The sequence below is a fragment of the Anastrepha ludens genome, chromosome 6 (genome assembly GCF_028408465.1).
Source record: "Anastrepha ludens isolate Willacy chromosome 6, idAnaLude1.1, whole genome shotgun sequence".
In the NCBI taxonomy this organism is placed as follows: Eukaryota; Metazoa; Arthropoda; class Insecta; order Diptera; family Tephritidae; genus Anastrepha; species Anastrepha ludens.
The window spans coordinates 6,337,174-6,364,420 of record NC_071502.1 but is presented as its reverse complement, the minus strand read 5'-3'; the positions used below and the strand labels follow the sequence as shown (position 1 = coordinate 6,364,420).

Genomic DNA, 27,247 nt, shown 5'->3' with positions numbered 1-27,247 from the left:
TGTATCATGTCATCTTTTCAGTACTAAAATTGTAAAAAAAATGTAGGCAAAAATCTTTATTCTAGTTTTCAAAATGTCATCAACTGAAATATTCATCAGTTGCGCTCACTTGTTAAATCATAATTACTAGTAATGATACTCCTGCTCCTCTCAGCCTACTCTCTCGCGCGTTCCTAGGTTAAAGCAGTTAGCGTTCCCATCGGGCCATATCAGTTCATAATTAAGTATGCCGACAGTGTTTCCAGCTATGTTTCAAACTAAACTAGCATAAAATGGCATTGCCTTTCTCCCTTCCCCTTTACCACGCACGCAACAAATACCTCACTCTCCCATCTTCATATCCAAGTTTTTCAACTCCTCCTCTTTCATAGTAGTTTTGCTACCCTTCTCACTCATCGCTTGGCAGCGAGTATGTTGAATTATGAAATATGCGTCCGCTATGTGCAAAATGTGCGCAACCTCAAAAATTTTTGAACAGTTTCAAATTGCGCAACAACAACAATGAGACATAGGCATACCACCGTGGTCCGCTTGGGTACAGAAGTGTAGAAGGAAGTAATTAATTGCAGCCGAACAAGCACGAAAATGTTCGAAGCATCGAGACTATAAAGCAAACCATATCATAAGCAACAACAACACTGAGCACTGCACTCAAACAGCGTACACAAAGGCCATAAAAACAGGAGCGACAACAACAACAACAACAAAATAAACTATTTGAAGTCATAAACGGGTTGATAATGACTGGAAAAATGATGGTAATTTCACCAAAGCACATCATCCACTACGAAGTGTGCGCTCATCTAAACTGTTTAGCAGTGCCTTTTGGGCGTGGCGCGTATTGGACCGCATTGCATGTGCTTTTTTGAAATACTCATAGTTGTGCTTAGCAACAGCGGAACCGCTTGTATGGAGCAGCTATGCCAGCGCGACACTTTGTTAGATGCCAACTGACGCTGAATAGGCAGTTTTGATTTCCGCCACTCAATTATGAATTATGAAACCTAATGGATCCGGTTACTTTCGCATGCATGCCCATAATGCTGTGGCCGTGAACTGGCGCTAGTGCTTTGTTTCGCTTTAAATTTCGATGCTTTAAAAATGTTTAATAAACAAAATAAAAATGAAATAATAGTTTCAAGTGCATATGAGACGCAAAGGTTTAATAACTGGCCACGACGAGCGTAGAGGTCATTTAAAAGAAAATCATTTGTGGTGAGCTCTTCAAGCGCAAGCTGAACACTTGTAAATAATGAGTAGCTACCTACCTTCATGAAAAAATGGAATGAAAATTTTGCTTAACTGAACTAGGGAACGGGAGTTTTCATCTCCAAAATTTCGATGAAAATTCAGTAAATTTCTCAGGTATGAAGTTATAGCAATTTTTTTTCTTAAATATTATGATTCCATTTGCCGAATCGTTCATGGCTAAATTTAAGCATAACAGTAAGCTTTTAAATCTTAATAGAATTCAGCTGCAGGTTTGCGCATTGCCTGAGCTCTTTATGATCAGCGCATATCCATCTAATCTCGCATACTCTGTACCCACCTCACAGCAGTCTACAGAAATTTAATGAATATGTGAAATGTGAATATATGAATATGGAACTAGGCCTTTTGTAAGGCTTTTCCTATTTTTTATGTAAGATAAGTAGTAACTATTCTATAACCTATTCGTAATAATAAACAAAGTTGCTGCTGAATCCTAAGCATTTCCCCTGCTACCGTTTTCCACAAACACATTAGTATGTGTTTGCTCTTCTATACCAATCGATTTCACAGTATTTCGCTTAGATACGCGTACGTACATTCCTATGTGCATACATAGAGCTGCACCACTCCCGCCTCTGTCTACGTAGCCACTTCCTTTCAATACCAGTGACTACTTAAAGAAGAGCATCAGCGAAATGAAGATTAATGGTTACAGTTGGAGAACAATTTAGCCGCATTATGACCTCGAACAAAATGAATGAAAAAAGCAACAAAGAAGCAAGAAGAAGCGAGCAGAATATGCGAACGTCTATGGGAATTGCTGATCCCACACAAGCGACAGCTAACAAATGTTTGGTTTCGGCAGAGTTACTTCTACGTGGAGTAGTAGTAAAAATAGTTAAGAACGAAAATCCGCGCAATTTAGAGATATCGTTTTGCAATCAAGTGCAGAGCAGAAAATATTAAATTTGGGTTCGATTTGAATCTATTTAAATTAATTCTTAACCGGATTTTGAGCGTTTTTTTATTAAATTAAATTAAATTAGGGTTGGGACCTATTAAAAGTTATTTAAAAATTTTAGATATTTTTTTATGGACATCTTACAAGCTTTTAATAGTGAAATATTTTATCAGAGTTGCCACCCAATTTTTAATATGAAATTGTCGCTTAACATTTTTTTTAAATATATTGCATTACATAAAAGGAGTGCACTAAAGGTTTTAATAATTAAATTATATTTATTGAGGTTGTCACTTGATATTTCATATAAAATAATTATTCAATTGAGTCTCGAAAATTATAACTAGGACTTCAAGGAACTTTTGCGTTCAGATAATTCTCTACTTTCCACTGCTATTAAGATAATTGATTTCTCTGATATCCTCTGTGTATGAGTAAGATTGCCACCCATTTCAAAATTATTTGCATATCAAACTAAAAATCTACTAAAAGGTTTTGAATAATGGAATTTGAAGCATATTTCATATATTTCGGAAGCGCATATGTTCGAATCCTCGTGCTTCTCGGATTTCTAATAATGTTCGCCCCTCGGCAGGCAATAAAAAAGCTCCTCACAAAAAACCATTTGCCGTTCGGAGTCGGCTTAAAACTGTAGGCCTCCATTTAAAGCAGCCAAAGGGTTCCCAAGGTTAAAAAATAAGCGATCGAGTAAATAGAATCATTTTAAAGATAAAAGACCTAGCACCTAGCTTTTAGTGCAAAATTATATTAATAAGCTAATTTTTTTGTCAGGATTTGGTTTAAATTTGACATTTAGATAATAAAAGTAATTCCAAACTACATATGAATGAACATTCCCACAAATTTTACATTGTACTTATCTTAAGTAGGTTAAGTTAGGTAGTAATGGTTGCCCAGAGAGTGGGCCCACTTAGACGAAAGAAGTTTGGTTCATCCTTTGTGATACCATTGCAAGAGGTGAAGAAAAAAAAACGATAGAACGAAAGGGTTGGGTATTTGTGGACTATGAACGGTGACTAATTTGCGGTTGTGTTAGCCTCTTTTTGCTGCTGATGAAGTTCATCAGATTTTAGTTTTCAAAACCCGCTATATCAGCAGGCGCAGAAAAGAAGTGAGAACCAAGATGCTTGAATCTAAGTCCAGCGAGAGCTGGGCAGCTAAGAAGCGGGTGCTGAGATGATTCCACCCCACCCTACATACATCTGACGCAAAAAGGACGCGAAGTAATTCCCAGTCTCACTGCATTTATACCCCGTGGATAGTGCCCCGTGAGGATGCCCACAAAATTTGAGAGATGAGATTCTGCCATCCTCAGAATATCCCTCAAACGCCTCCTGTCCAAACGTGGCCAGAAAAACTTCGCGACCTTACACGTTCGTGCACTTGCCCAGCGCTCGCTGAGTTGGTGCAAAGTTCATCCTTTCAGGAGTAGAGGGCAGGTTGTCAAGGGGATCCCGATCCTCTCCTTTCGCTGGCATATTACCTCACAGGTCCCTTGTCTGGCCAGCTCGTAGGCTTCGCAGTTTCCAGCAATGTTACTGTGACCAGGCACCAAAATTGTCTTTATATCAAAGAATTCTGATGCAATCGAGAGGGAGACCAGGCATTCCCTGACCAGTTTCGAATGCACAAAAATAGAGCCTAGGGCCTAATAATTTTACTTTCCATGTTTTTCAGATTGGTGATAATCTCGAAAATACTTGTAAATGGTTGTCATCTAATTTAACTTATTTGAAAAATAAAATCTGAAAGATTTTTGAAATAACTTAAATATTTTAATTACTAGATTTAGTCTAAAACCCATATTTGGAACTGGGCTGCCACCTAATTTTGTATATTACGTAAGCTTTTTTTTAATTATTTCAAAAATTTCAAAAATAATTTGAATATTATAATCATAAGCCTTAGTCTGAAAACACATATTTCGAATTGGGTTGCCACCTAATTTTATATGTAAATTTTTTTTAATTATTTCAAAAATAATTTGAGTATTATAACCATGAGCTTTAATATAAAAACATATAGTTCGAATAGGGTTGCCACCTATTTTATTATATACATTTTTTTTATTATTCTAAAAATTTTAAAAATAATTTAAATTTTATAATTATCAGATTTAGTTTAGAAACATATATTTGGAGCGGTGTTGCCACCCAATTTTTTATAAAAATAAAAAAACCTAACAAATATTGCAGAAACGATTTAAACTTTATAATATTAAGCTTAAGACTAAAACACATACTCCGAATTGAGTTGCCACCTAATTTTATATGTAAATTTTTTTTTATTATTTCAAAAATAATTTGAATAGTATAATCATGAGCTTTATTCAAAAATCATTTGTTTGCGTTCTCACCTAATAATCATAAGCCTTGGTCCAAAAGCACATATTTCGAATTGGGTTCCCACCTACGTGATGTACGTGATTTTTCAAAAATATTAAAAATAATTTGAATATTAGAATCATAAGCCTTAGTCTAAGAACACATATTTCGAATTGGGTTGCCACCTAATTTCATATGTAAATTTCTTTTTATTATTTCAAAATATTCAAAAATAATTTGAATATTATAATCATTAGCTTCAATCTAAAAGCCCATATTTCGAATAGGGTTACCACCTAGTTTTTTTATATACTGTTTTTTGAATTTTCCAAAAATTATCAAAATTGTGAGATTTAGTTTAAGAAAAAATATTTATATAAATAAAAAAAATAATAATATTGAAAAAATTATTTAAACATTATAATAGGTAGCCTTAGTCTCAAAACACATATTTCGAATTGGGTTGCCACTTAATTTTGTGTCTAATTTTTTTCTAATTACTTAAGAAATTTCAAAAAATAATTTAAATATTAAAATCATAAGCTTTAGTCTAAAAACTTAAGTAAACTTAGCTAACTAAACGAAATAGGTCATTTGGATTGCCATCTAATTTTTTAGATTGCATAAATCTTCGCTTGTCAATTTTTGTATTTTAGAAGAAATTCGAGAGTCGCTGAGAAAACTGGTTGGCTTGGCACCTATAGTAGATATAACGAAAATGTAGTGTCTTTTGGGTATGGCAAGATTAGTTTAAGTTTTAAATGTCATATTTTTTTATGCTAGCTCTTCGTTGTAGTAGATTTCATTGCAATACAATTAGAACAGAAAATTTTGTACAAAAAACACAACGACACGTTTAGGGAAACTTAATAAAATACCTAATGCAAAATCAGTACATTTTGACACTGGTTGTTGTAAAGGTTATGTGATGTTTCTAGATTACTTCCAAATACTCCTTCCGAAGTAATACATTTCATTTTTTAAGTTAAGTAAAAGTTTTCGCTGATATTAACTACTTTGAATAAATTTGAGTGCATTAACGTTTACTTTCGGTCCATTTCTCCGCAACAGGATTTTTGCTTTCGGTTGGAACTGATGCAAAAATTATTATTTTTCTTCCGATATGGCATTTCAAGTGCAGCATTGGTTATACTGCGACGGTAGGGATTTTTTTTTTACTTTAGTGTAGAATTTCGAATTTCCGTTAACAGTTTCTATTTTATTTTTTCCCCCTGTTTGTCTGCTGTACTTACAGAAGTATACACATACATAAATACAGAGGCATGCATTTTTTCAAGAGCTAAAAATCGCTCTAATTTTTATATATTGCGTATATCCTGCCCACGAATAAATACATTTCTATTTATTATGCAATTTAAATTCATTTCCCTTGAAAATTAATTTATGTATTTTAAAGTGGTGCGAGAAATTTATTGCAAATTGCAAACGGCTCGGCAAAGCACTTTCGCACTTCTCCGACAAGCAAATTGTTACTGTGCTTGTATTTTGTACTGCTGAACTTCTTTTTGCCGCTAACCTTTCAACATTTGTTAAGTGAAAAGTTGAAAATTAAAAAGTTTTCTACTTGACCGTTGCCGAACCTTTCGCTCATAAATCAGTTCAGCTGGCTGCCCTGTATATTGTGTTGAACAACACAGTGTTTATTTGTGTGTGTGTTGAATGCTTTGTGTACTGGTGAGTTATGGCCTGCATTCTTGCGCTCTTCCTCTCAGTGACAGCTTAGCGAAGATATGTGAATATACAGTAGTGGGCATAAAAAAAGCAACTCAAAGGTTAAAACGTTGTCACACTTTATAATTAATAGGTAAAGAATTATAGACGTAAATGGTATATAAGGGTAGTTCTCATTAGAGGCTAGCCATTCCTTTATGTAAAGTATATTAGTAATAACTCCAAGTCACAATGGAAGATTGCAAATAAAATATACGAGGAAAGAAATATATTTGATATAAATAATAATAAACAAATAGATTTCCTCACAATTTTATGCCACCTCCGCACAGTGAGTGTGTTTTTATGACTAGTTTCCTCATGTCAGCAATGCAGTAGGAAGTTGGCCATTGTCTCCGGTATTAGAAACAATCTTTCCTATTATTCGCTACTTTTCTGCCCAAAATATGCATTGAACCCGATGACAGCCAATGTTTATCGAGCACTAACCTCTTTTTTTACTTCCTTTTCTGCCCAAAATATGCATTGAACCCGATGACAGCCAATGTTTATCGAGCACTAACCTCTTTTTTTACTTCCTTGCTTTTATGCCACTTCACTTGGGGCCAGCTTTCCTATTACGTAATCTCCAGATTCTATGATCCTGTTGTTGTTGTTGTTGTTGTAGCAGCATAAACATTCCCCGTACATATATGGGGACTGCTGCTGAAGTGACAGGCCTTGGCCGGATATAAATCCGGCTCATTCCGGTAAGGCAGAACCGACTGTCGGGGAAATATTCTATGATTCTGGCTCGTATCGGTGTTTAAGTTCGTACGTTTCAAATCACTTTCCTTTTGCATCGCCCATGTGTCTTCTGATCGACTTGGCTTCCTCGTCATATTCCTTTTTGTCATATCTGATTCAGGCTTGCTCTGGACATGCCAATATGGCGTGATTTTAAGACATCCACGAATGAATCGATTAGGCACTTTGTCCAGCATTGTGACCTCGCTGACCATATCAGCATCGAGGATTAACCAGCCATTCAGTCAATTTTTCCCACGCACATGTCGAAGGAAACTTTTAAAAAATCTTCATTGATGGAAACAAATATAAAATTGTACGTGTAGCGAGGTACACATAACAGATGTGAAACTTTCAAGGCAGACAAAGAAAGGGAGAGAGGTGTGAGAGAGAATGAGAGAGAAAGAGAGAGAAAGAATATATCTAAATAAATTCACAACATTTGCAGAGAATACAAATAAACAAAATTTACAAAAAACGGAAAACCGGTCGACCGGTGTGGGTAAACGCCGGACACAAACCATGGCAGCAACGCGCACCGCTCCGAGCGTTTATCACCCGCACAAATGCAGCGATTCTAGGACCGCAGCAACGGCACAAATTACCGCAATTACCAATTAATCCAACGCTGGAATGAATAGCACCTTATAATACCCACAAGCACTAGCCAGGAAACGGAAATAAGCGCCAAAAAGTAGGCACCAAAAAAACGCCAAAAAAATTGGGGTATCTAAGATATACGTATATAAGGTATAGCTGTCTCTCTCCTTTTCCTCTACGTTATATCTTTTTTCTCTCTCGCGAAGCGAAAGCGCCCAAAACGTTGCATGACCTTGAAATTTTCCTCTCCATTCGCGCTGGTCATCGACGCCTAAGAAGTTTCACTTGAAAAAAAAATGTAGCAATAGCAGAATTAAAAATATCTTAGTAAAATTGTTCTATGAAATAGATGTTTAGGACCTTATTCCATTTACTATTTCGATTTCGTAAGTATTCTGAGTCATCAATACATCTGTTGAAAATTAAGTCCTTTAAAAATTTGTGTTGAAAAGCAGTCTCTGATAGATTCCTCAAAGAGTTTTAAACGAAAAACGCAATTAAAGTGCGAGAAATCTGATTTCTAGAAAAATTCGTTTTTAATTTACCATAGACTTCTTCAAGTAATAGACCATCTAGCCATTTCAAAGCACGCGTACTAAGTTATATTTCTATACGTAAATATATTCCAAATCCTTAGACTTTAAAAACTAACTTTTAATATTTAATAGAAATAAATTATTTATTAAACCAAAGAGTTGAATTCATTACTCCGCATAGAAGCTGCTATAACTTTGTACACTACTGTATATGTACTCAATTTGACCGTCAGTAATAATTCTCAAAAACAATGCCATCAACTATTTAATGCCGCTAACGGACGTTTCTTCTTACATTTCCTCGCCTCCTTGCCTTACACTAAACGCCCTTGTACTTATTTCATTGTTGCTCTTATCACTGGTTGCTCGCTGCTTGTAAAATATTGCTGAGCACTTCCTTGCTGTCAGTGGCTTAGGCGGAGTTTCTATTCGTTAGGCCAAAGCTCAAGTCCACTAATTGCTTAAATCTACACTAGAGGCGTTGAAATGTGACAGTACGTGAGTTTTACTGCAAGCCATAAAAATTAGTAAATTTTCTTATTCAACTACTTTTGCTCATAGGAATTGAAATTATTTTACAATGCCATTAAAAGTGTTTCATATAAATGACATGGCAACTAGTAACTCAAAACTTGTTTTAAGCATCCGAAAATAAATAAATATTGGAGAAAACTAATTTCTTTTATCTTTCTAAGTATTTTCAATTGCCTCTGTAATAAATGGGAAGCCGAAAACCAACTTGGCAGTTCATTATTATTTGTCGAAAGGCAGCTAGTATTGAAATGAAGGCATTAGTGTATCACACTGCGTTTATCATTTATGTAAATACGAGGGTTGCTATTTATATTTCTGACCAAGAGCACTTCTACTACTATCAAGCGATAACTACTGACATTTTCGTTGGGACATTTAACATTTACGATTATCTCACTCAGCACGTTTTGATGTTAAGGGTGGTTAAGTTTCCAGGGCCGCTGTTGATTTTAAATAAAATAGAATTTCTTTCAGAAATTATTATTATTTCTCTTTATTATGATAATACTCGTATCGCTCAATTACGTGTGGAGCAAAATATTGGCCAAAGAGCCGCCGCGGCCTCGGTGGCGCACCTCCATCCGATGGTCCAAATTTTCGATGACGCTGAGGCATAATTGAGGTTCTATGCCGTTAATGTGCCGAATTATCTCAGCCTTTAGCTCCTGCATTGTTGCTGGCGTATCGACGTACATCTTTTCTTTCAAATAACCTCAAAGAAAGAAGTCCAACGGTGTCAAATCACATGATCTTGGCGACCAATTAACATCGCCGCGACGGGAGACTATTTCTCCATCAAATTTTTCGCGCAAAAGAGCCTTTGTTTCTTTAGCTGTGTGACAAGTGGCACCGTCCTCTTGAAACCACATATTGCCCACATCCATATCTTCCGATTCGGACCATAAAAAGTTCGTTTTCATCTCACGATAGCGAACACTATTCACAGTAACTGCCTGACCGGCCTCATTTTGAAAAAAATACGGCCCAATGATGCCGCCGGCCCATAAACCGCACCAAACAGTCACTCTTTGTGGGTGCATTGGTTTCTCGGCAATGGATTATCATTCGCCCAAATGCGGCAATTCTGCATATTGACGAATCCACTGAGGTGAAAATGTGCCTCATCACTGAAGATGATTTTCTTCGAAAATTGGTAATTTACTGTTGCCATTTCCTGCTACCATTCTGACCATTGATCGATTGTGTATCTTTCCATGGCTCAAATTGAATTGGTCTGAAATTGGAAAATGTCGAATGAAACGTAGAAAAAAACTTGACGTTTAGGTGTGGTTTACATTTAACATCGGCCCTTAAGATTTAACCACACTTTATTAACAGATTTAGATTTAAAGCTCTGGAAAGAGGGAGAAAAAGATAGAAAAGAATAGAGACAGAGATAGAGATAGTTAGCCCTGTGAGAATTTTCCAGATTATTTCGCAAATCTGGAGAATATTTTTCTTTATTCTTTCCTATCTCGTTCTCTGACACTTTTCTCCTTCGCTCCTCGAGTATCTACCCTCTTTCCAGAGCTCTAAATACAGTGGGCTTTTTAGTCTGATTGTTTTAAGAGCCATGGCTCGATCTATTCAAATTTCAATTTCAAAACTATCCGCCGTAGCCGAATGGGCTTGGTGCATAGATTCCAATCTCCGTGCGTGAGATACCAAAATGATAGAAAAAGTTGTTTCTAATAGCGGTTGCCCCTCAGCAGGCAATGACAAGCCTCCGAGTGTCTTTCTGCCATGAAAAAGCTCTTCATAAAAAATCAACTGCCCTTCGGGGGCGGCATAAAACTGTAGGTCTCTTTAATTGTCGAAAAGCTTTCAGGCATATGCCAGAAATAGGAGGAGGAGTTCGGCCAAATAGGCAAAAACGATGTAAGTGCTCATTAGGTCTATAACCCCAATAGAGTTTATTATTTGGAATAAATATTCCAACATTTTTTAATAAAGCACTTCATTTGAAAAAATTTGAATCGCTCATTTCATACTGAACAAATATTTTTATGGCATTTATTCCAAGCATAAACTTTGTTTTAAATTAGCTTTATAAATTTATCTAAAACTTCCACTAAGTTAACTCTCTTTTTCAACTTTCTTTGCAGGGATCGCATATTTCGTTTAAATCTACAAAATATTAGTCAATCAATTTGTGAGGTAAGTACATCCAAGATATATGAAAAACCAAAAACAAAAAAAAAAAAATCAAAAATAAAGATGAAAATAAATTTCATAAAATAAAAATGCATACAACAGCAATTCTTATGCTCGAGCGAATGTAAAATATCAAAGCAACATTTCTGCGAAAGTGCTCCCAAAGCAACCAAAGCAACGCGGCTTTGCTGCAAATGCTGGTGGAATCGCGCCAGCAGCTATACAAAAGCCACAACAGGAAGTGAATCAAGTAGCTCGACTAAAGAAGACATTTCACTTGAGTCGAAAAAAAGAAATATAAGATGAAATTTAGCAAAAAAGAAATAGAGAAATGCATCGTACGTAAAAAACACGCCCGCACAGCTACTCGACTGTAGTGGCTGGCGGAAAGTTAAAGAAATTGAAAAAGTGAAATAGTGTAGTTGATTTGGAATACGAATAAAATCGTAAAAGTAGAAGAGAAAGTAGTAGGGTTCAATGGTTATTTGCAGCATATGCTTGGCTTGGTTTTCAAGTTATGCTGCCGCAAAAGGCAACTCAAGTTTGAAATGCAAACACAAAGCACTGCCGGCTAAGTATCAGAAACAAGCAAAAGCAAACAAAAACAAAACACAACAACGACATTGAAGCAACAAAGAAGCCGCACACAGGATAGTCTAAGCAATGCCAGCTGTTCCTCGACTAGAACGTTGGTTCGACCACAGCAGCGTGATTTGGTTGTCTGGGTCAGAGTCGTGCAGCTCCTCGCAAGTATGAAAAATCGAAATGTGCCTTAAAGCAGTAGTCAGCTGCGCGAGGAGACAGGTGAATTGTATTCCTTCTCCTTGACTATCTCAATGCAGATGCAGTGCATGCGGTTGGACTGCTGTGTGCACTGCTTTGCTTTAAAGGCAGAGGCTGCAGATGCGTTGCTGACATCAACGGAGCGTATACGTAATATGCACAACGTACAGGGTGTAATGGCAAGGCGCAATGTCGGCATTGTGTAAATCTCGGTCTGTATGTACACGCCATCTATGTGTGGGAGTGCGCCAGGCATACAAGTATATTAACACATATGCCAGCATGTGCTGGCTTTTATTTTTGTTGTGGGCTTTGGAAGTTGCTGCTTACTCATTTTCTGAGCGATGCAATGCCCATTTTAGCGTAGTGGACGTATGCGATAACTGCCTCCGCCATGCAGTTGTCAGGTTTGGCGTTGCTTATCTTTCAATTTAAGTGCCTTTTTAAAAAAGGCTTGACATTTTTTGAGGTTCTTTCAAATATATTTATTTGAATTGTTTGCTGTGTCACAAATTTTAACTGCTGCCACTTGAACAATTCAATAGTCAAATGATACCTTTTAACATTTCTGGCGCAGATTTACTTTGAAAAAAGGAGTATATGGTCAAATGCTTTAAATTTTTTACAGAAGTTTTGAAGAAAAGCTAATGAGAATCGGGTAAAGAAAGTTTTCCGTTTTTAAACTTCCTCACTGGTATCACACTGGAAGTGTGCAAATATTCCCTTCTTACAAAGTAAATCCCCTCTAAACGAAAATCGAGCTTTTACAAAGATAAACAGTTTTTGTGACAAATGTTTTTATCAGTCACTTCGTTACGATTCTTCTTCCAAGTTATCACGCGAGTTTGGTAATCACATTAGCCTCAATTCTTGACGTTTTTCATTCATTCGATTCATCGCAAAATACAATCGCATGGTTCCCAGTCAGTTCAGTATGGCAAATAGGACAAATAAATAAAGGGTTTTCCAATAACAGGTGTTATCTATCGCTATCGAGAGAGAATTAACGATTTTTTGTGGCCGGAATTGGATGGTATTGATCTAGACAACGTTTGTTTTCAATAAGACGGCGCACAGTGCGGCCGATTCCCAAAAAGTTGGCCAAAAGTCGAAAAAAAAAGTTTCTAGATAGAGTTTTTTTGTCTTTGGGTTGGCTACAGTAATGCCTTGAGTAGTGAAAACCGTTCATAGCAACGTCCTGTACCCTAAGTATCCTCTGTATTTTCAGTCGCAACGTGGCCTTCGTTTGAGCATCGTATTACTGTCGATGAATAGTGAAAGTTGTACACATTTGAAAGATTTTGTAATGGAGTAAATTGAACAAAACCAAATGGAATCATCTTCGGAAGGTTAGTAAAATACGAGAAATCTTTAGTACATATCAATACCTCGACACAAAATTTTTAGCTGCAGCAATACGTAGATACATTTTTTGCAATTTGTTTTATAAAATTTGAGTTTTCAAACTGTATAGTAATACAACGCCGTCATATGCTGCTTTGAAACCTATTAAAGGTTACTCAAAAAAGTAATGGTTACTGAATAAAACAAGATTCAGCTGCTACCACTTGCTAATCAGCGACCCCGAAAACATATAAATTAACATGCATCTTGATTATGTTCTTGAATATTCGCTATTTCACGTGAGGGGGTGGCCAATAGGGGTGGAAGGGGGTGGATTTTCAAAATTTTAAGATCAAATTCGTAATCAGCGACCCCGACAACCCCCGAGTAAGAAATTTTGAATCAATTACTTAATTTTTTGAGTTTTGGCCAGCTTTTCGGGAATCGGCCGCACTGTGCGGCGCTACGTGTCACACAAGCAAAGAAACAATTGAACTTTTACGGGAAAAATTTCCGGACCGTGTTGTCTCTCGAAGAAGTGATCACAATTGGCCACCGAGATCTTGTGATTTAACAACATTTTTCTGGGGCCACGTGAAAAAGAAGGTCTACGCCACCAGCCCAGGCAGGGTCGATTCAATACCTCAAAGATGGAATTCGTGAGGCTATCGAGGACATAGGCCAGCCACTTTGCAATTCGGTTATGGAAAATTTCATGAAAAGGATATTTAGTTTACTTTTACTTTGCGATTTTGCATAAAGTCACGCAGAACTCTTAACAGGCCGTTAAATTTCTTAGTATACAGCCTACAATACACACAAAATTCGCCGTAGTTTTTAAGGAAGACACTATTTAATCAATATGTTCTGGAAATAATTTACTGTGCGAACGGCCTGGTCTTTCATTTCAAAGAACGTTGTGGTACCACTGTTATACATCTTTGGCAGTCAGTCCTACTTTTTTTTTTACTATTATTTAAATAGTGGCATGAATATCCACTAAATGGCAGGGTATTATAATTCTGTTTCATTTCTTACCCAAATATCACTCTTGCTTGCTGACTATTTTTATAGTGAAGTCTCCTTTTACCTGTTTTCGAAGTTTTTTGTAAAATTGTGTTCATGATCGGAGGAATAGAAAAAGGGAGGAGGGAGAGGGAGTTCATCAGGTTCATGGTGAGAAGATTTCAAATTTGCGCTCTTTAGCAGTTCGCTATTCGACTCTGAGCGAATTTGACACAATCAACTGATAGCCTGACGTCACTTGAGGTGTGTTTAGAAAAAAACAGAGATTGGTGATATATGTATGAAAAAAATCAACCAATGACACTTCTTGCCATCTGAACAATGACTGATTGGCCGAGTGTGTGAATACATGTGAAATAGTGTTGCGGAATTTGGCTGATGAATCCCCAAGTGACGTGGCAAACAAAATTCAACTCATAATTTTCTTTTTTACCACAGGGTTACTTATCAGCATTGCTACAGGGTCCGGCACTCGAAGTGTAACCAACTAAAAAGGCCAAACATTTAATTTGGAAAATTAATTTTAATCAATTCAATTCATAAAATTACTTTTATTCAATTAAAAGAATGTATTCATATTTAAAATAATACAAAATTAAGAATCAATTTACTTTTGCTCAATAGGCCTTGATTATGGGCTTGAGACGATCCAGAAACGAATCGCAAGCTACCCGAATGTGACTGGCAGGTATTTTGGCCCACTCGCCGACAATGGCTTTTTTCAGCGCCTCGAGACTGGTGAATCTTTTAGATCGGACTTTGCTCTCCAAAATGGCCTAAAGAGAATAATCCATCGGATTCCCGTGTGTTGAATTTCAGAGCCATTCTGTGGGCGTTATGAAGTTCGGAACGTTGCTTTTTAGACATTCTTGGTTCACTCGAGCTTTGTGAGACGGTGGCGTGTCCTGTTGAAACGTCCATGGTCTGCCACTGAAATGTTTGTCTGCCCACGAGCGGCTTCAAAGCAACTTCCAGAATACTTTCCCGATAATATTTCGCATTTACCTTGACGCTAGGCTTGATGAAAATGATTGGAGAGCGCCCATCTGCGGTTACAGCGGCCCCGACCATTACCTGTGGCGGGTGCTGCCTCCTGGTGGCCAATCGATAACTCAAATTCTCGTATGAATGGTCGGTTAAATAAACCCTATCCTTTTGAAGTTTACGAATTGCTGAATTAGAATAATTTTCTCGTCAGAGAACACAATGTTCGGAAATTGACCGCTTTCGGCCAAGCGAAGCATCTCCTTCGTTCTCTCAAGTCTGACTTGTTGCTGCTTTGGTGTGAGATCAATCGCCATTTTGGATCTTGTAAGGCTTGACTTGAGATTATTTTTTTGGCACTTGGGGATTTCGCTCAAGTCGCTTGTTCACTTTTTGAACCATTTCACGTGACGTTGATGATCACCTTCACGACGTTTCGCGATGCTACCAATCCAATTGCATTGGAACGAATAATGATGTGATAAAAAAAAAACTGTATTTACTTTAAAGTGTTCCAGCTCACGAACAATCGCTGGTTGTGATTTTCCAGCCAAATATAATCCATTACGGTTTTTTGACGTGATAACGTCTTATAATTCGATTTAACAGGCTGCACGCACGAAAAAATGTATCGTTACCTTGCTCATTAGTGTTACCTTGCTCATATGTAGTTACCTTGCTCTTTAGTGTTACCTTGCTCATATGTAGTTACCTTGCTCATTGCATTGAATGAACTGCAAATTCTTTCACCATTCGATAGCTACATCCTCCATGAGTAACATGGATTATATTTTATTTTGGAAATAGGGCTCGAGATATAGGTCAAAACGTGGACCCGGGTAACCTTCGGATGTGTATGTACAATATGGGTATCAAATGGAAGCTGTTGGTGAATGCTTTAGTCCAGAGTATTTTTCATGCCGCTCCGTGACTAGGGTCTCGAGATAGAGACCAAAACGTGGACCCTAGAATGTGTTTGTACAATATGGACATCAAATTGAAGCTGTTGGTGAATGCTTTACTACAGAGTATTTTTCATGCCGCTCCGTGACTGGGGTCTCAAGATATAGGTCAAAACGTGGACCCGGGTAACCTTTGGCTGTGTATGTACAATATGGGTATCGTATCAAATGAAAGCTGTTGATAAGTGCTTTAATGCGGGGTAATTTTCATACCTATTGATGACTAGGGTCTGGAAATATATGCCAAAACGTGGACCCGCCGTGTCTTAGCACCGAATTAAACCAAACTTACACACATTGTTAAGGAGGTATTGAAGATGGTTTCCGTATAGTTTGGATACCTATTGGTAGACAGGGTCTCGAGATATAGGTCAAAACGTGGACCCGGGTAACCTTCGGATGTGTATGTACAATATGGGTATCAAATGGAAGCTGTTGGTGAACGCTTTAGTTCAGAGTATTTCCATCCGCTCCGTGACTAGGGTCTCGAGATAGAGACTAAAACGTGGACCCTAGAATGTGTTTGTACAATATGGATATCAAATGAAAGCTGTTGATAAGTGCTTTAATACGGCGTAATTTTCATACCTATTGATGACTAGGGTCTGGAAATATATGCCAAAACGTGGACCCGCCGTGTTTTGAACCGAATTAAACCAAACTTACACACATTGTTAAGTAGGTATTGAAGATGATTTCCGTATAGTTTGAATACCTATTGGTAGATAGGGTCTCAAGATATAGGTCAAAACGTGGACGCGGGTAACCTTCGGACGTGTATGTACAATATGGGTATCAAATGAAAGCTGTTGATAAGTGCTTTAATACGGGGTAATTTGTTATGTTATGTTATGTTATGTTATGTTATGTTATGTTATGTTATGTTATGTTATGTTATGTTATGTTATGTTATGTTATGTTATGTTATGTTATGTTATGTTATGTTATGTTATGTTATGTTATGTTATGTTATGTTATGTTATGTTATGTTATGTTATGTTATGTTATGTTATGTTATGTTATGTTATGTTATGTTATGTTATGTTATGTTATGTTATGTTATGTTATGTTATGTTATGTTATGTTATGTTATGTTATGTTATGTTATGTTATGTTATGTTATGTTATGTTATGTTATGTTATGTTATGTTATGTTATGTTATGTTATGTTATGTTATGTTATGTTATGTTATGTTATGTTATGTTATGTTATGTTATGTTATGTTATGTTATGTTATGTTATGTTATGTTATGTTATGTTATGTTATGTTATGTTATGTTATGTTATGTTATGTTATGTTTTTTTTCCTTGGGCTCTACGCGCTTACTGCGTTTCGAGTAATTTATTATTTCAATTAGTTTGTTTTCTAGAGCAAATATTTTCATACATATGTGCAGTATAACATTCAGATAGATTACAAGTATTTTCAATTACATAAATATTTTATAGTTTAACAAAACTAACTGAAATAAAATGCCTGCGATTGGATACAAGCAGTTAGATGGTTATTCTACTATATTACTATTATGATTAAGACATTAGGTAGGAATGTTTGAAGCATTGAAGTTTTTTAAATTATCAATTATTTTTTTGACAAATTCATTAAATGATGTTATCAAACTAGGATATTTTGAAATTTGTTTTATGTTGAATGCTGGAATATCATATTGTGCACAGAATGTTTCGCTGTCGTGCACTGTGAAAGCGTGGGCAGTCGTGCAAAAGATGATGCATACTCTGCACAGTGAGTTGGTCACACGGGCACCAGTCTTCGTCAATGATTTTGAATCGCTTTAAGTATGCCTTGTTGAAACCATGGCCAGTAAAGAGCTGTGTCAATTCAAATGATATCCCAAAGAGTTGTCGGTATAGTTGCGCATCTTCAAGAATTGGAAAGAAAATCTTTGTGATGGAGCCAGTGGTATCGTCGGCATACTCCTGCTGCCATGACTCGAATATTTGAGAACGTATTTGCCGTATAGCATAGCTTAAGGGAAATGCAGTATATACTGGATCGACTCCTTGATTTGCTGCTTCTTTTGCCTGTTCATCTGCACGCTCGTTTCCTTCAATACCGATGTGCGATTTGACCCAGTAAAAGTCAATTCTGTGTCGCTGGCGAAGAAGGTACAGGTGCTGATGAATTGATGCAATTAAAGGATTGGGGTTGCTCCGATTTTGGATAGCTTCCAAACAAGAGCGACTGTCGCTATATATGACTAGCTTTTCAGTTTTCAATTCATTCTGAGCCCATTTAAGTGCAGTGTCAATTGCTAGAGCTTCAGCCTGGAAGACAGTGCATGTGTCATGTAATTATGTTATGTTATGTTATGTTATGTTATGTTATGTTATGTTATGTTATGTTATGTTATGTTATGTTATGTTATGTTATGTTGGGTTATGTTATGTTATGTTAAAGTATATTATGTTATGTTAATGTTAACTCATTCTCTATATCCATACAAAATATCTATCAAACAAATAAAATTAAAATTTTCTTTTGAAAAATGCAACCATTCAATCAGTATTTTCCTATGACGTTATCACGTTAAACTATCGTCAGTAAACCGACTTTACAGACAACCTCTTTTTTTTTGTTTTTTGCATTTACTCTCGGCGGCTTCCGAGCGCTTGGGAACAATACTCTGGACTGTCATTAGCCAACTAGCAGACAGCTGCGTGTGCGGTCTGAAGTTGGTTACACTTAAAATGTGGGACCTTTTACGGGTATCTGTTTACTCAGGTGATTTGTGGAACTTAACGCCAGGATGGAGCTGGTAGTAGTAAATTTAGTTCCGAGTCATCCGAAAAGGAAATCAAAGCGTAAATGAGCTTTGCTGTCGATTTTAATAGAACGCATTCTAAACTTTCGCTGTGTGAAAGTGCCAGCTGTTTATAGAAAAAGTTTACTACTTATAAGAAAATACGTAGGAGGTATGGCTCTAAATTCAATACTAGAACACCAGTTCCATATTAGGGAATTTTCCTTGAGAGTGGGTATGTATGTATGTATGTTTCCATGCATGCGTGGGACTCGGATACTCATAAAATATTTGCCTTTATTTAAATCGTGATAAAATTCCGGTTAAACGTACATACGTACACATACACACATACACATGAAATGACTAACTGTGTACATTACTACATGCGCTTCAGCAATACCCCCTAACAAAAGCAACAGTTAGAAATACCAACAACAACAATTTATAGAATAAAATAAACAAAACAAATGCAAGTAAAACTGCGCGACCGAAAGAAAACAGTCGCCTGCCAGGGCATGCAAAGTGCTTTCTTCTATCCGCTCCCCCCTCTGAGCTCAGCTATACTAATACAAGCTCATATATATTTTATACATTTTACACATACAAATACATATTGCAAAGCCAAATAAGAAATAAAATAATAACAGCAAATGCAAGAAGCGATGGGTAAAAGCATCGAACGCCATTGAATGCGCCGTCATTTAAAATATCATTTGGTATTTTGCTCACGTTACGCGTTTGTTTATTTAATTCGATTTTCGTTTGCGCTGTATTCTACCAAAAGGAAAAATAAATGCAGGAACGAAAATCATTGCTCGATTTTTTTTTTAGAGTGGGAATTAGAAATTTTCCGAAACGATGGAGGCAACTAACTTTGAAAAAAGTAGGGCCAGACAGAGGCAGCAGCGCATTGAATACAAAATTGTGAATGGAAAATTTCTTTAAAAAATATTTGTGAATGCATGACTGTGTATATATTTGTGCATTTTATGTGTATGTATGTATGTTCCCTTGCGCAATAGCATACGTAAGACTTGTCCTTTTTTTGTCCTTTAGGTGTGTGTGTGCGTTCCTGTGAAAGGTCATTTTGAAAATGCCAGTTACTGGCTGGGCTACGTGCAGAAATTGTACACGTTTCATTTTTTCATTGGCGTGCTTAGAAAAATGTTTATTGTGCAAGCAAGAAAATTGATTTTGACTCGATGACTAAACAGAAAAAATCAATTGGGAGCCAGCATAGAATTTGGCGTAATATTTTAAATTTCTGTTGCTAACTAAATATTTGCAATTAAGTACAATGAAAAAGGAGATTTTCGAAAAGCAATTTGTGAGTGTTGAATGACTTACATTAGCACTTGACTTATCACACTTAATTGGGCCTTGCGATTAGTATGGCACTTGCGCTGAAGCCTTTCAAATACAGAAAAAACGAAGTATTGTTTAACAGTAATCGACACAGAGGCATCCCACTACTAATGCCATACAATAAACAAATAGGCCTTTAAATGCAGGGAGGGTTCATGGGAATAGAAAAGGATTTTACTTTGGAAAAATAACACTGATCAACAAAAAAAACTTTCGGAAAATATCTTGGAAACGAACACTTGTTTTAAGACAAGTAAGACATGCTGATTACAAATATAGAAACCGTTTGTCTCTATCACCCACCGTTGTTGAGATATTTGGCATTGGCCATTTATATATGTTTAATATTGTATCAAAGCAAACAACTCGCAGGCAAGTCACAGTAGAGCATATATCGCTGAATAGAGTACTACTTAACATAAATACACATAGTTTAAGATATAATACACTTGTAAAATACATAGATATAACGTAAAGTTCCTTAAATTAAAAGTTAGTTTGGTTTGAATTTCTTGGCTGTAGACTTGCGTTTGTGCTGACAATTTGGCATGTTGCGCTGAAGCATCCAGCAATAGTCGGCTAACATTGCTGCACTCCATCGACTTTGATAGCGTGACTCCATCACCGAGATGTCCTGATGGAAACGTTCACCATGTTCATCACTAACAGAACCTAGGTTTTCTGGAAAGAAGTCGAGATGTGAGTCGAGGAGATGAATCTTGAGGGACATGTTAATATCTTAAAAACCTGACGTGATATAGAAAAACGGTTTTCAGATTTGTCATCAGCATGAAAAACTGCTTTAGAAAATGTAATCATCAAACAAGATATTTTTGGGTTGTTATTCAGTGTAATCATCGTCTATCCCATTCCTAGAAGAATTTATCCGAGCTAAGCAAATGATGTTTGAAGTGTGAATGTAGTGTTTGCTTTGGCTTAGTAGGCGAATTGGTTTCTTACGTCCCATATCCATACTTAAGTGGGAATTTACTTAAGCGTTTTTATGTGATGCCGAAAGTGTGGAAGGGAAATTGCCTTGCCGGAAATTCATATTTGAAATAATATATTTCAAAGAAATTTCTATATCCCTATTTATATATATAATTGGCTCTTACACCCTTTCTTTGCACGAGCTGCGTCTTGATGTTGCTCCACAAATGGGCGGACCAGTTTTATGCCGCCTCCGAAAGGCAGTTAATTTTTGAGACAAAAGCTATTTCATGCTACATTAAGTTATACTAAGCAGTACTGTGCATCTTATGTATTATGTTATGTTATGTTATGTTATGTTAGGTTATGTTATGTTATGTTATGTTATGTTATGTTATGTTATGTTATGTTATGTTATGTTATGTTATGTTATGTTATGTTATGTTATGTTATGTTATGTTATGTTATGTTATGTTATGTTATGTTATGTTATGTTATGTTATGTTATGTTATGTTATGTTATGTTATGTTATGTTATGTTATGTTATGTTATGTTATGTTATGTTATGTTATGTTATGTTATGTTATGTTATGTTATGTTATGTTATGTTATGTTATGTTATGTTATGTTATGTTATGTTATGTTATGTTATGTTATGTTATGTTATGTTATGTTATGTTATGTTATGTTATGTTACGTTATGTTATGTTATGTTATGTTATGTTATGTTATGTTATGTTATGTTATGTTATGTTATGTTATGTTATGTTATGTTATGTTAAGTTATGTTATGTTATGTTATGTTATGTGTTTTTATAATACATCTCGAGCTTTTTTTATCAACCGATTACTAGCGGCTCGTGTTACTTGTTCTTTCCAGCTCGTCTTTTGGCTCTTATGAATTTTACAATGTCAGTCAACTCTGTCTATGTTCTTATCTCATCGTTTCTTTAATGGTCTAGTCTAGTTTTTCCAGCTGTGGCCCTAAGGGCATGCATTTCAGTAGCCCGCGGCAATTGCTTCATTTTCTTGTTTTCTGCTCAAGTTTCTGCTTCATAAGTCAATATCGACCTTACAATGGGTTTGTAGATCAAATGCTTTTTTAAGATCAACAAAACACACAAAAAACAGGATTATCGAACTCGCTTGACTTTTCCATAATTTGTTGTGAAATAAGCATACAATCCGTTGTGGACCTATTTTGACGAAAGTCTTGCTGCTCCTCTTGTTCTTGTAAGTAAGGACAACGGAGTTCCGACAACAAAATCTTAGTGAAAGGTTTTTGAACTGAGCTTAGCAGGGTGACATAGGGTTATCATTACCTTTGTTGCCTTTTCTCGAAAATTGGTATCGTAACGCTTGATTTCGACTCTTGCGGTAATTTTTCATCTCTCAACGAAATGTTGAAGAGATGTGCAATCTCTTGATGAAGATACTCTCCATCATATTTAAGCATTTCACTTGCGATACCGTCATGACCAGGAGCTTTTCTATTCTTCAGCAAGTTCAACTTCCTTAGTAGTTATATTAACTTCTCTAGATTCATAATCATAAAATGGAGCGCTCGCTGTTATGTGGTGTCATTTTTGTATAATTCTTCAAAGTATGATTCCCATTTATAAATTTGTATTGGATGCATTTTTATTGTTTCATTCACTTCTATCTTCAGATTCCTTAAGGGGGGAGCCTGCTTTAGAGGCTTCAAAAAATCGAATTTTTGGGAAGGAAAGAAATATTCGATTGAAACGAAACTTTCAGGTTTTATTGTTATATATCTCAACAGTCTTCTGAAATTTTTTCAATAAAATTTATGTCATATTATGCCAGTTACAAGCATTTTGCCGAGGCGCCTCGAGTGTGCATGTGTCGTGCGGCGGGAAAGATGCAGGTCGCAATTTTAAAAGACCCAAAAAAATTTTTATTTTAGTATAGTATAGCTTCCAGTTAAACCAAGAAAATCAAACAAGTGAGAAATTTAACAATTTTTCGCTAATTAAAAAAAAAAATATTTTTTTGGAAAAACAAATTCACTTTAGATTGTTTAAAAAGCGGGTTAATCATAACTTTCTTAATCATAACTTTCTTTCTTTTTTGGGTTCAACTAGAAGAGAATTTAGTTTCGAATACAATCAATGTTATCTCTTTTCGATAGGACTCTTAACTTTTTCCCTATCTTTCCCGCCAATTAGGAAAAATCGTAAAAATAAAAAACCGAGAAATCGCATTTCGGGCGATCCGGCCGCTCGTATACCTGCTCGACGTTTGCTCACAATTTCGTCTGTAACTTCGAAAATATTTTGAATTTTCTTCTGAAATTTTGAGGACCCAATCTTGGAAAGGTTGGAAAGACATTTATGCAAAAAAAAAAAAAAATCGATTTTTTGAAGCCTCTAAAGCAGGCTCCCGCCTTAACATTTTCAATACCTTTGTGAAACTTTCTCTGTACGATTCTTTTATTTCTTATATTCTTTTATTGGTTCAACTTCTTTGTTCATTTATTTGATACCTTTAACTTTAGAAGCCTGTGTAGCTAACCTAAAAGATTTCAGAATTGTTGAAATTATTTTTAAAAATATTCAAACATGTTTCAAAACTTTAATAAAGCACTTTAAGCTTTGAAAATCTGAAATAATTATCTTGTCAAGTAGTATTCCATCAACTCCTTCAAATTAAGACCAGCTTTTTTGAGTATTTTAATTTTGTGGCTGAGAGAAAATGTGACTTTGATATTTCCAACCTTCTAAGTGGTTCTTGAGTACACAAAAACAATGACAAATTCTCATGTCCATTGTTGTTTAGGTACAGAAACACAATAGAGTCTATTAGTTTTAAAACATTTTTTTTGCACAGAGCTCAAAGCACTTGAATAATTAGCTAAAATTAATAATTTGCCTTCCTCCGCCCCCTTTTAGTTTTCCAGTCTATTCAGTGTCTTATATACATAAATATTTTAGCTCTAAACTTTTTGTGTTCTGTTATATGCAACCTATTGTACAAATTTCAGCAAATTTCACTTATCTTCAATTTCACTTATCTGTAATCAAATTTTCATTTGCCCTACAGAAGCAGTTGAACGATAAAAAAGAGCAGCAGAAGAGCGCAGCGAGTTTTCCTATAATTTATTCTGCAAAATGCGCTTAAGTACAAAGTGCAAATGCAATTCGATGTAAAATGCAAAATGCACAAATTGCCCGAAAGGCACACAAGCTGCGACCTTACAATGGACACGCCCACAAGCATTTATTTCCTTCGCTCATTCTCTCCGCCGCGTGGCTCTTCTCCTTTGCCCTTGCCCATCGATACTTTAATATCGAAATCGTTTGAAGAAATTAAGCAAAAATGTGGCCACGGCAACTGGCTGAAATGACTTCCCCAACACAGAAGGCGTGCATACATCGCATAGCCTTATACACACACACACACATAACACAGGTCTGCCAGCATGTAAATAAAGTACAGATGTCTGTCTTGTGCCGATTGAATGAATGCCCAGTAATGCTTCAACAATTTTACGCATTTTTTATTGTACAGATTTCTTTACTTTACTTTACTTCTTATTTGTTTTATTTCCTGAAACTACTTTTTGCGCTGCTTAATTTTTTCTGCGTCTGTCGACTGCAGTTATGCCCACTCTGCTTCTTCCCTACTTTCTTGCCTTCTACTTTTACGGCCGCTTATTACTTGGCGCTTCGTTGCTTATGCATTTTCGATTGCTTGCTGACCAATTGAGGCGCTCTTTCATTTGCTCATTTTTGCTGCTACCTTACAGTTATTTATTCTCTTCGACGATTCTTCAGCTCTTGTTTCTGCTGCTCTGCTGGCTGCTGGTTGTTGGCTCCGTACGTCAATCCACTCGGTTGGCAATATTTTTCCCACCATTACGGGCCATTACCGCATTTGAGTATGCAAGTGGAAAAGGAGAGGAAGTTGAAGAAGGAAAAGAAGTTGAAGATGAAGATGAAGAAGAACAAATGTGTGCATGTGTTAAAGCGCATACATATGCAAGTGAGCTTGTATGCTTGTGCGCACTCATCACCACAGTCTAATGACTTCGTCTTCAACTATCAATATCCTTTTCCGTTTTTAGTTCAAGTTCAGCTTTTATTACTTTTTTATTTGCCACATTTCAGCTTTAATTTTTTTCTACTCGCCAATACTCATCGAACTTCTGCTGGCACAATTTGTGCATCTCCCCGCCATCTTCTACTGCTGTTATAAGTATTGCTTTTTTCCACACTTTTTTACTTTCTTTCATCTTCGTCCTCTTCGATAGCACTCAACTTTTTCATTTCTGCATTTTTTCTGATCGTTTTGTTTTTTGTTTTCCTTCTGCTCCTGTTTGCATTAAGCCAAGATAAGTGCGAGCTAGTAGATACTGCTGGCTCAAGTATTGAATTGAAGTGGGCGTACGAGCGTTGAGAAGATATCCTTCATTGCACTTGAGTATCTGCTCTACTAAGTAGTTATATGTGTGTTTACATATACACACACACACACACACAAATATTCGCACTCGTAGCTCAGTTGCGCCAAACTTCAAAGGCTGTCGGACAGACGGCAAAGTGTAGGAGTAGTGCTAGATAAACTTACAAAAAGTAACGTGTGCTCATATTCACACATCTACACAAACTGACAAATGCATGAGCGCTCATAAGAAGCTCCCCATTTTGTTGTGTGTAAGAGGCTGTGCTGCATACTCCGTCATCGTTCAGTGCAACTTTTTTGAAGACAGACAACTTAAAATATTTACCATATATAATTCAAACGTTTTTATTGAGCTGAAGCCAAATTGCGGTCTGAAGTGTGTGGCTGCCTCAACAAAGAAAAGTGTGTCAAGTATTTCTGCTCATTTATGGAACGTGAAAAGGAAAAGTAATGATTTTTTTGAAATGTTAATGATTTGAAGTCTTCAAAAGTGTGCTACGAATAATACGTCAGCCATACGAACACATAGGTCATTTATATACTCGATCTTCCAGATTTTTAACTTGGGCTTTCTAGTAGGATCTCTTCGTACCTCTACGGTGCTAATAGATATTTTCAAAAATTGTGCTTCAAACGGAACTCAGAACCTCTTCAGGAGTTCAAAGAGTTCAAGGTGGTCTTCAACGCAGCCACATTCGATCGATTCTCTGATAAAATGTCGATAAGTTTCAATCTATGCCAATCACGAGCATTCATGCCAAATGCCTCGGTCGCAGAATGATGCTCACTCCACAACTAGGTTGTTTAATGAGTTTTGTGGTCCGATAAGAAAAACACAATTTTAGGTTTGAAAAACACTTTATTATTCAGTATACAGGGTTGCCAATATTCGACGGACCCTTTGACTTTTTGGGCCCATTCCAATCGACGAGGCTTCTCCGCAGGCAACAATCTTTGCGTCAGTTGAATCTTATACGGCAATAAATACATCAATAAACTTATTCCATATACTCTCTCCCTGAAGTGAGAATCTGGAAGAGCTGCAAAATACGTCTCCACAGCTGTTATGATCTCATTGTTTGATGAAAAACGCTTTTTACGCATTCATTTTTTAGGTCTGGAAACCGATTGAAGTCGTTAGGGGTCAAACATGGCGAATGCGCTGGGTGCTATAATAATTCGAAATTTCATTCAAGGATTTTCACCATCATCAAAATTCTTTTCTGACACGGTGCTTTGACCTGCTTAAAAAAAAAGTTCTTTTTCTTTTACTAACTGTGTCCTCTTTCACGAACCTTTACCTTCAGCTGATCTAAAAGATTACAATAATATTCAGAATTTATTGTTTTACCAGTTTGCAAGTAATCCACAAACAAAATTCCTTTCGCATCCCAAAAACCTGATGCTAAAATCTTCGTAGCCGATATCTGGACACGAACTCGTTTCGGAGCCGAAGAACCAGGTTCATACCATTTTTAGCTCCTCGCTTTGATGTAGGATCTTGGTGATAGACCCAAGTCGCATCCATACTGATGAAACGACGCACAAAAGCCACTTTGGCCTTTCGAAAACTTTCTAAATGTTGCTAAGAAACTGGCATTGGAATGTGTTTTTGTTCCATTGTTAGCGAATGTGGCACTCAACTCAATACTTCAGTCAAAATATTGCTTACACTGCCCAATGAAAAGTCTAGGACTTCTAGTAAATCTCTTTCAGTCACTCGACGATTTTTCTTCGACTTCTGGTGTTGTTGCTGGTCAGGTCTGTTTTGGGGGTCCTTGACCTTATTTTCAAGGTTTGCACGATCAAGTTCAAACTCAGCAACCCATCCACCTTATGTA

At 36.4% G+C, this 27,247-nt stretch overlaps 1 protein-coding gene across 1 annotated transcript in view; it reads left to right on the top strand.

The window, feature by feature from the left end:
* The window catches only part of LOC128868821 (semaphorin-2A-like), a 145,114-nt gene that overhangs the window by 45,031 nt on the left and 72,836 nt on the right, over positions 1–27,247 (top strand). The window contains exon 3 of the mRNA XM_054111354.1: positions 10,772–10,823. Coding sequence (XP_053967329.1) covers positions 10,772–10,823 — 52 coding nt within the window. The remainder of the gene's footprint in view (positions 1–10,771; positions 10,824–27,247) is intronic.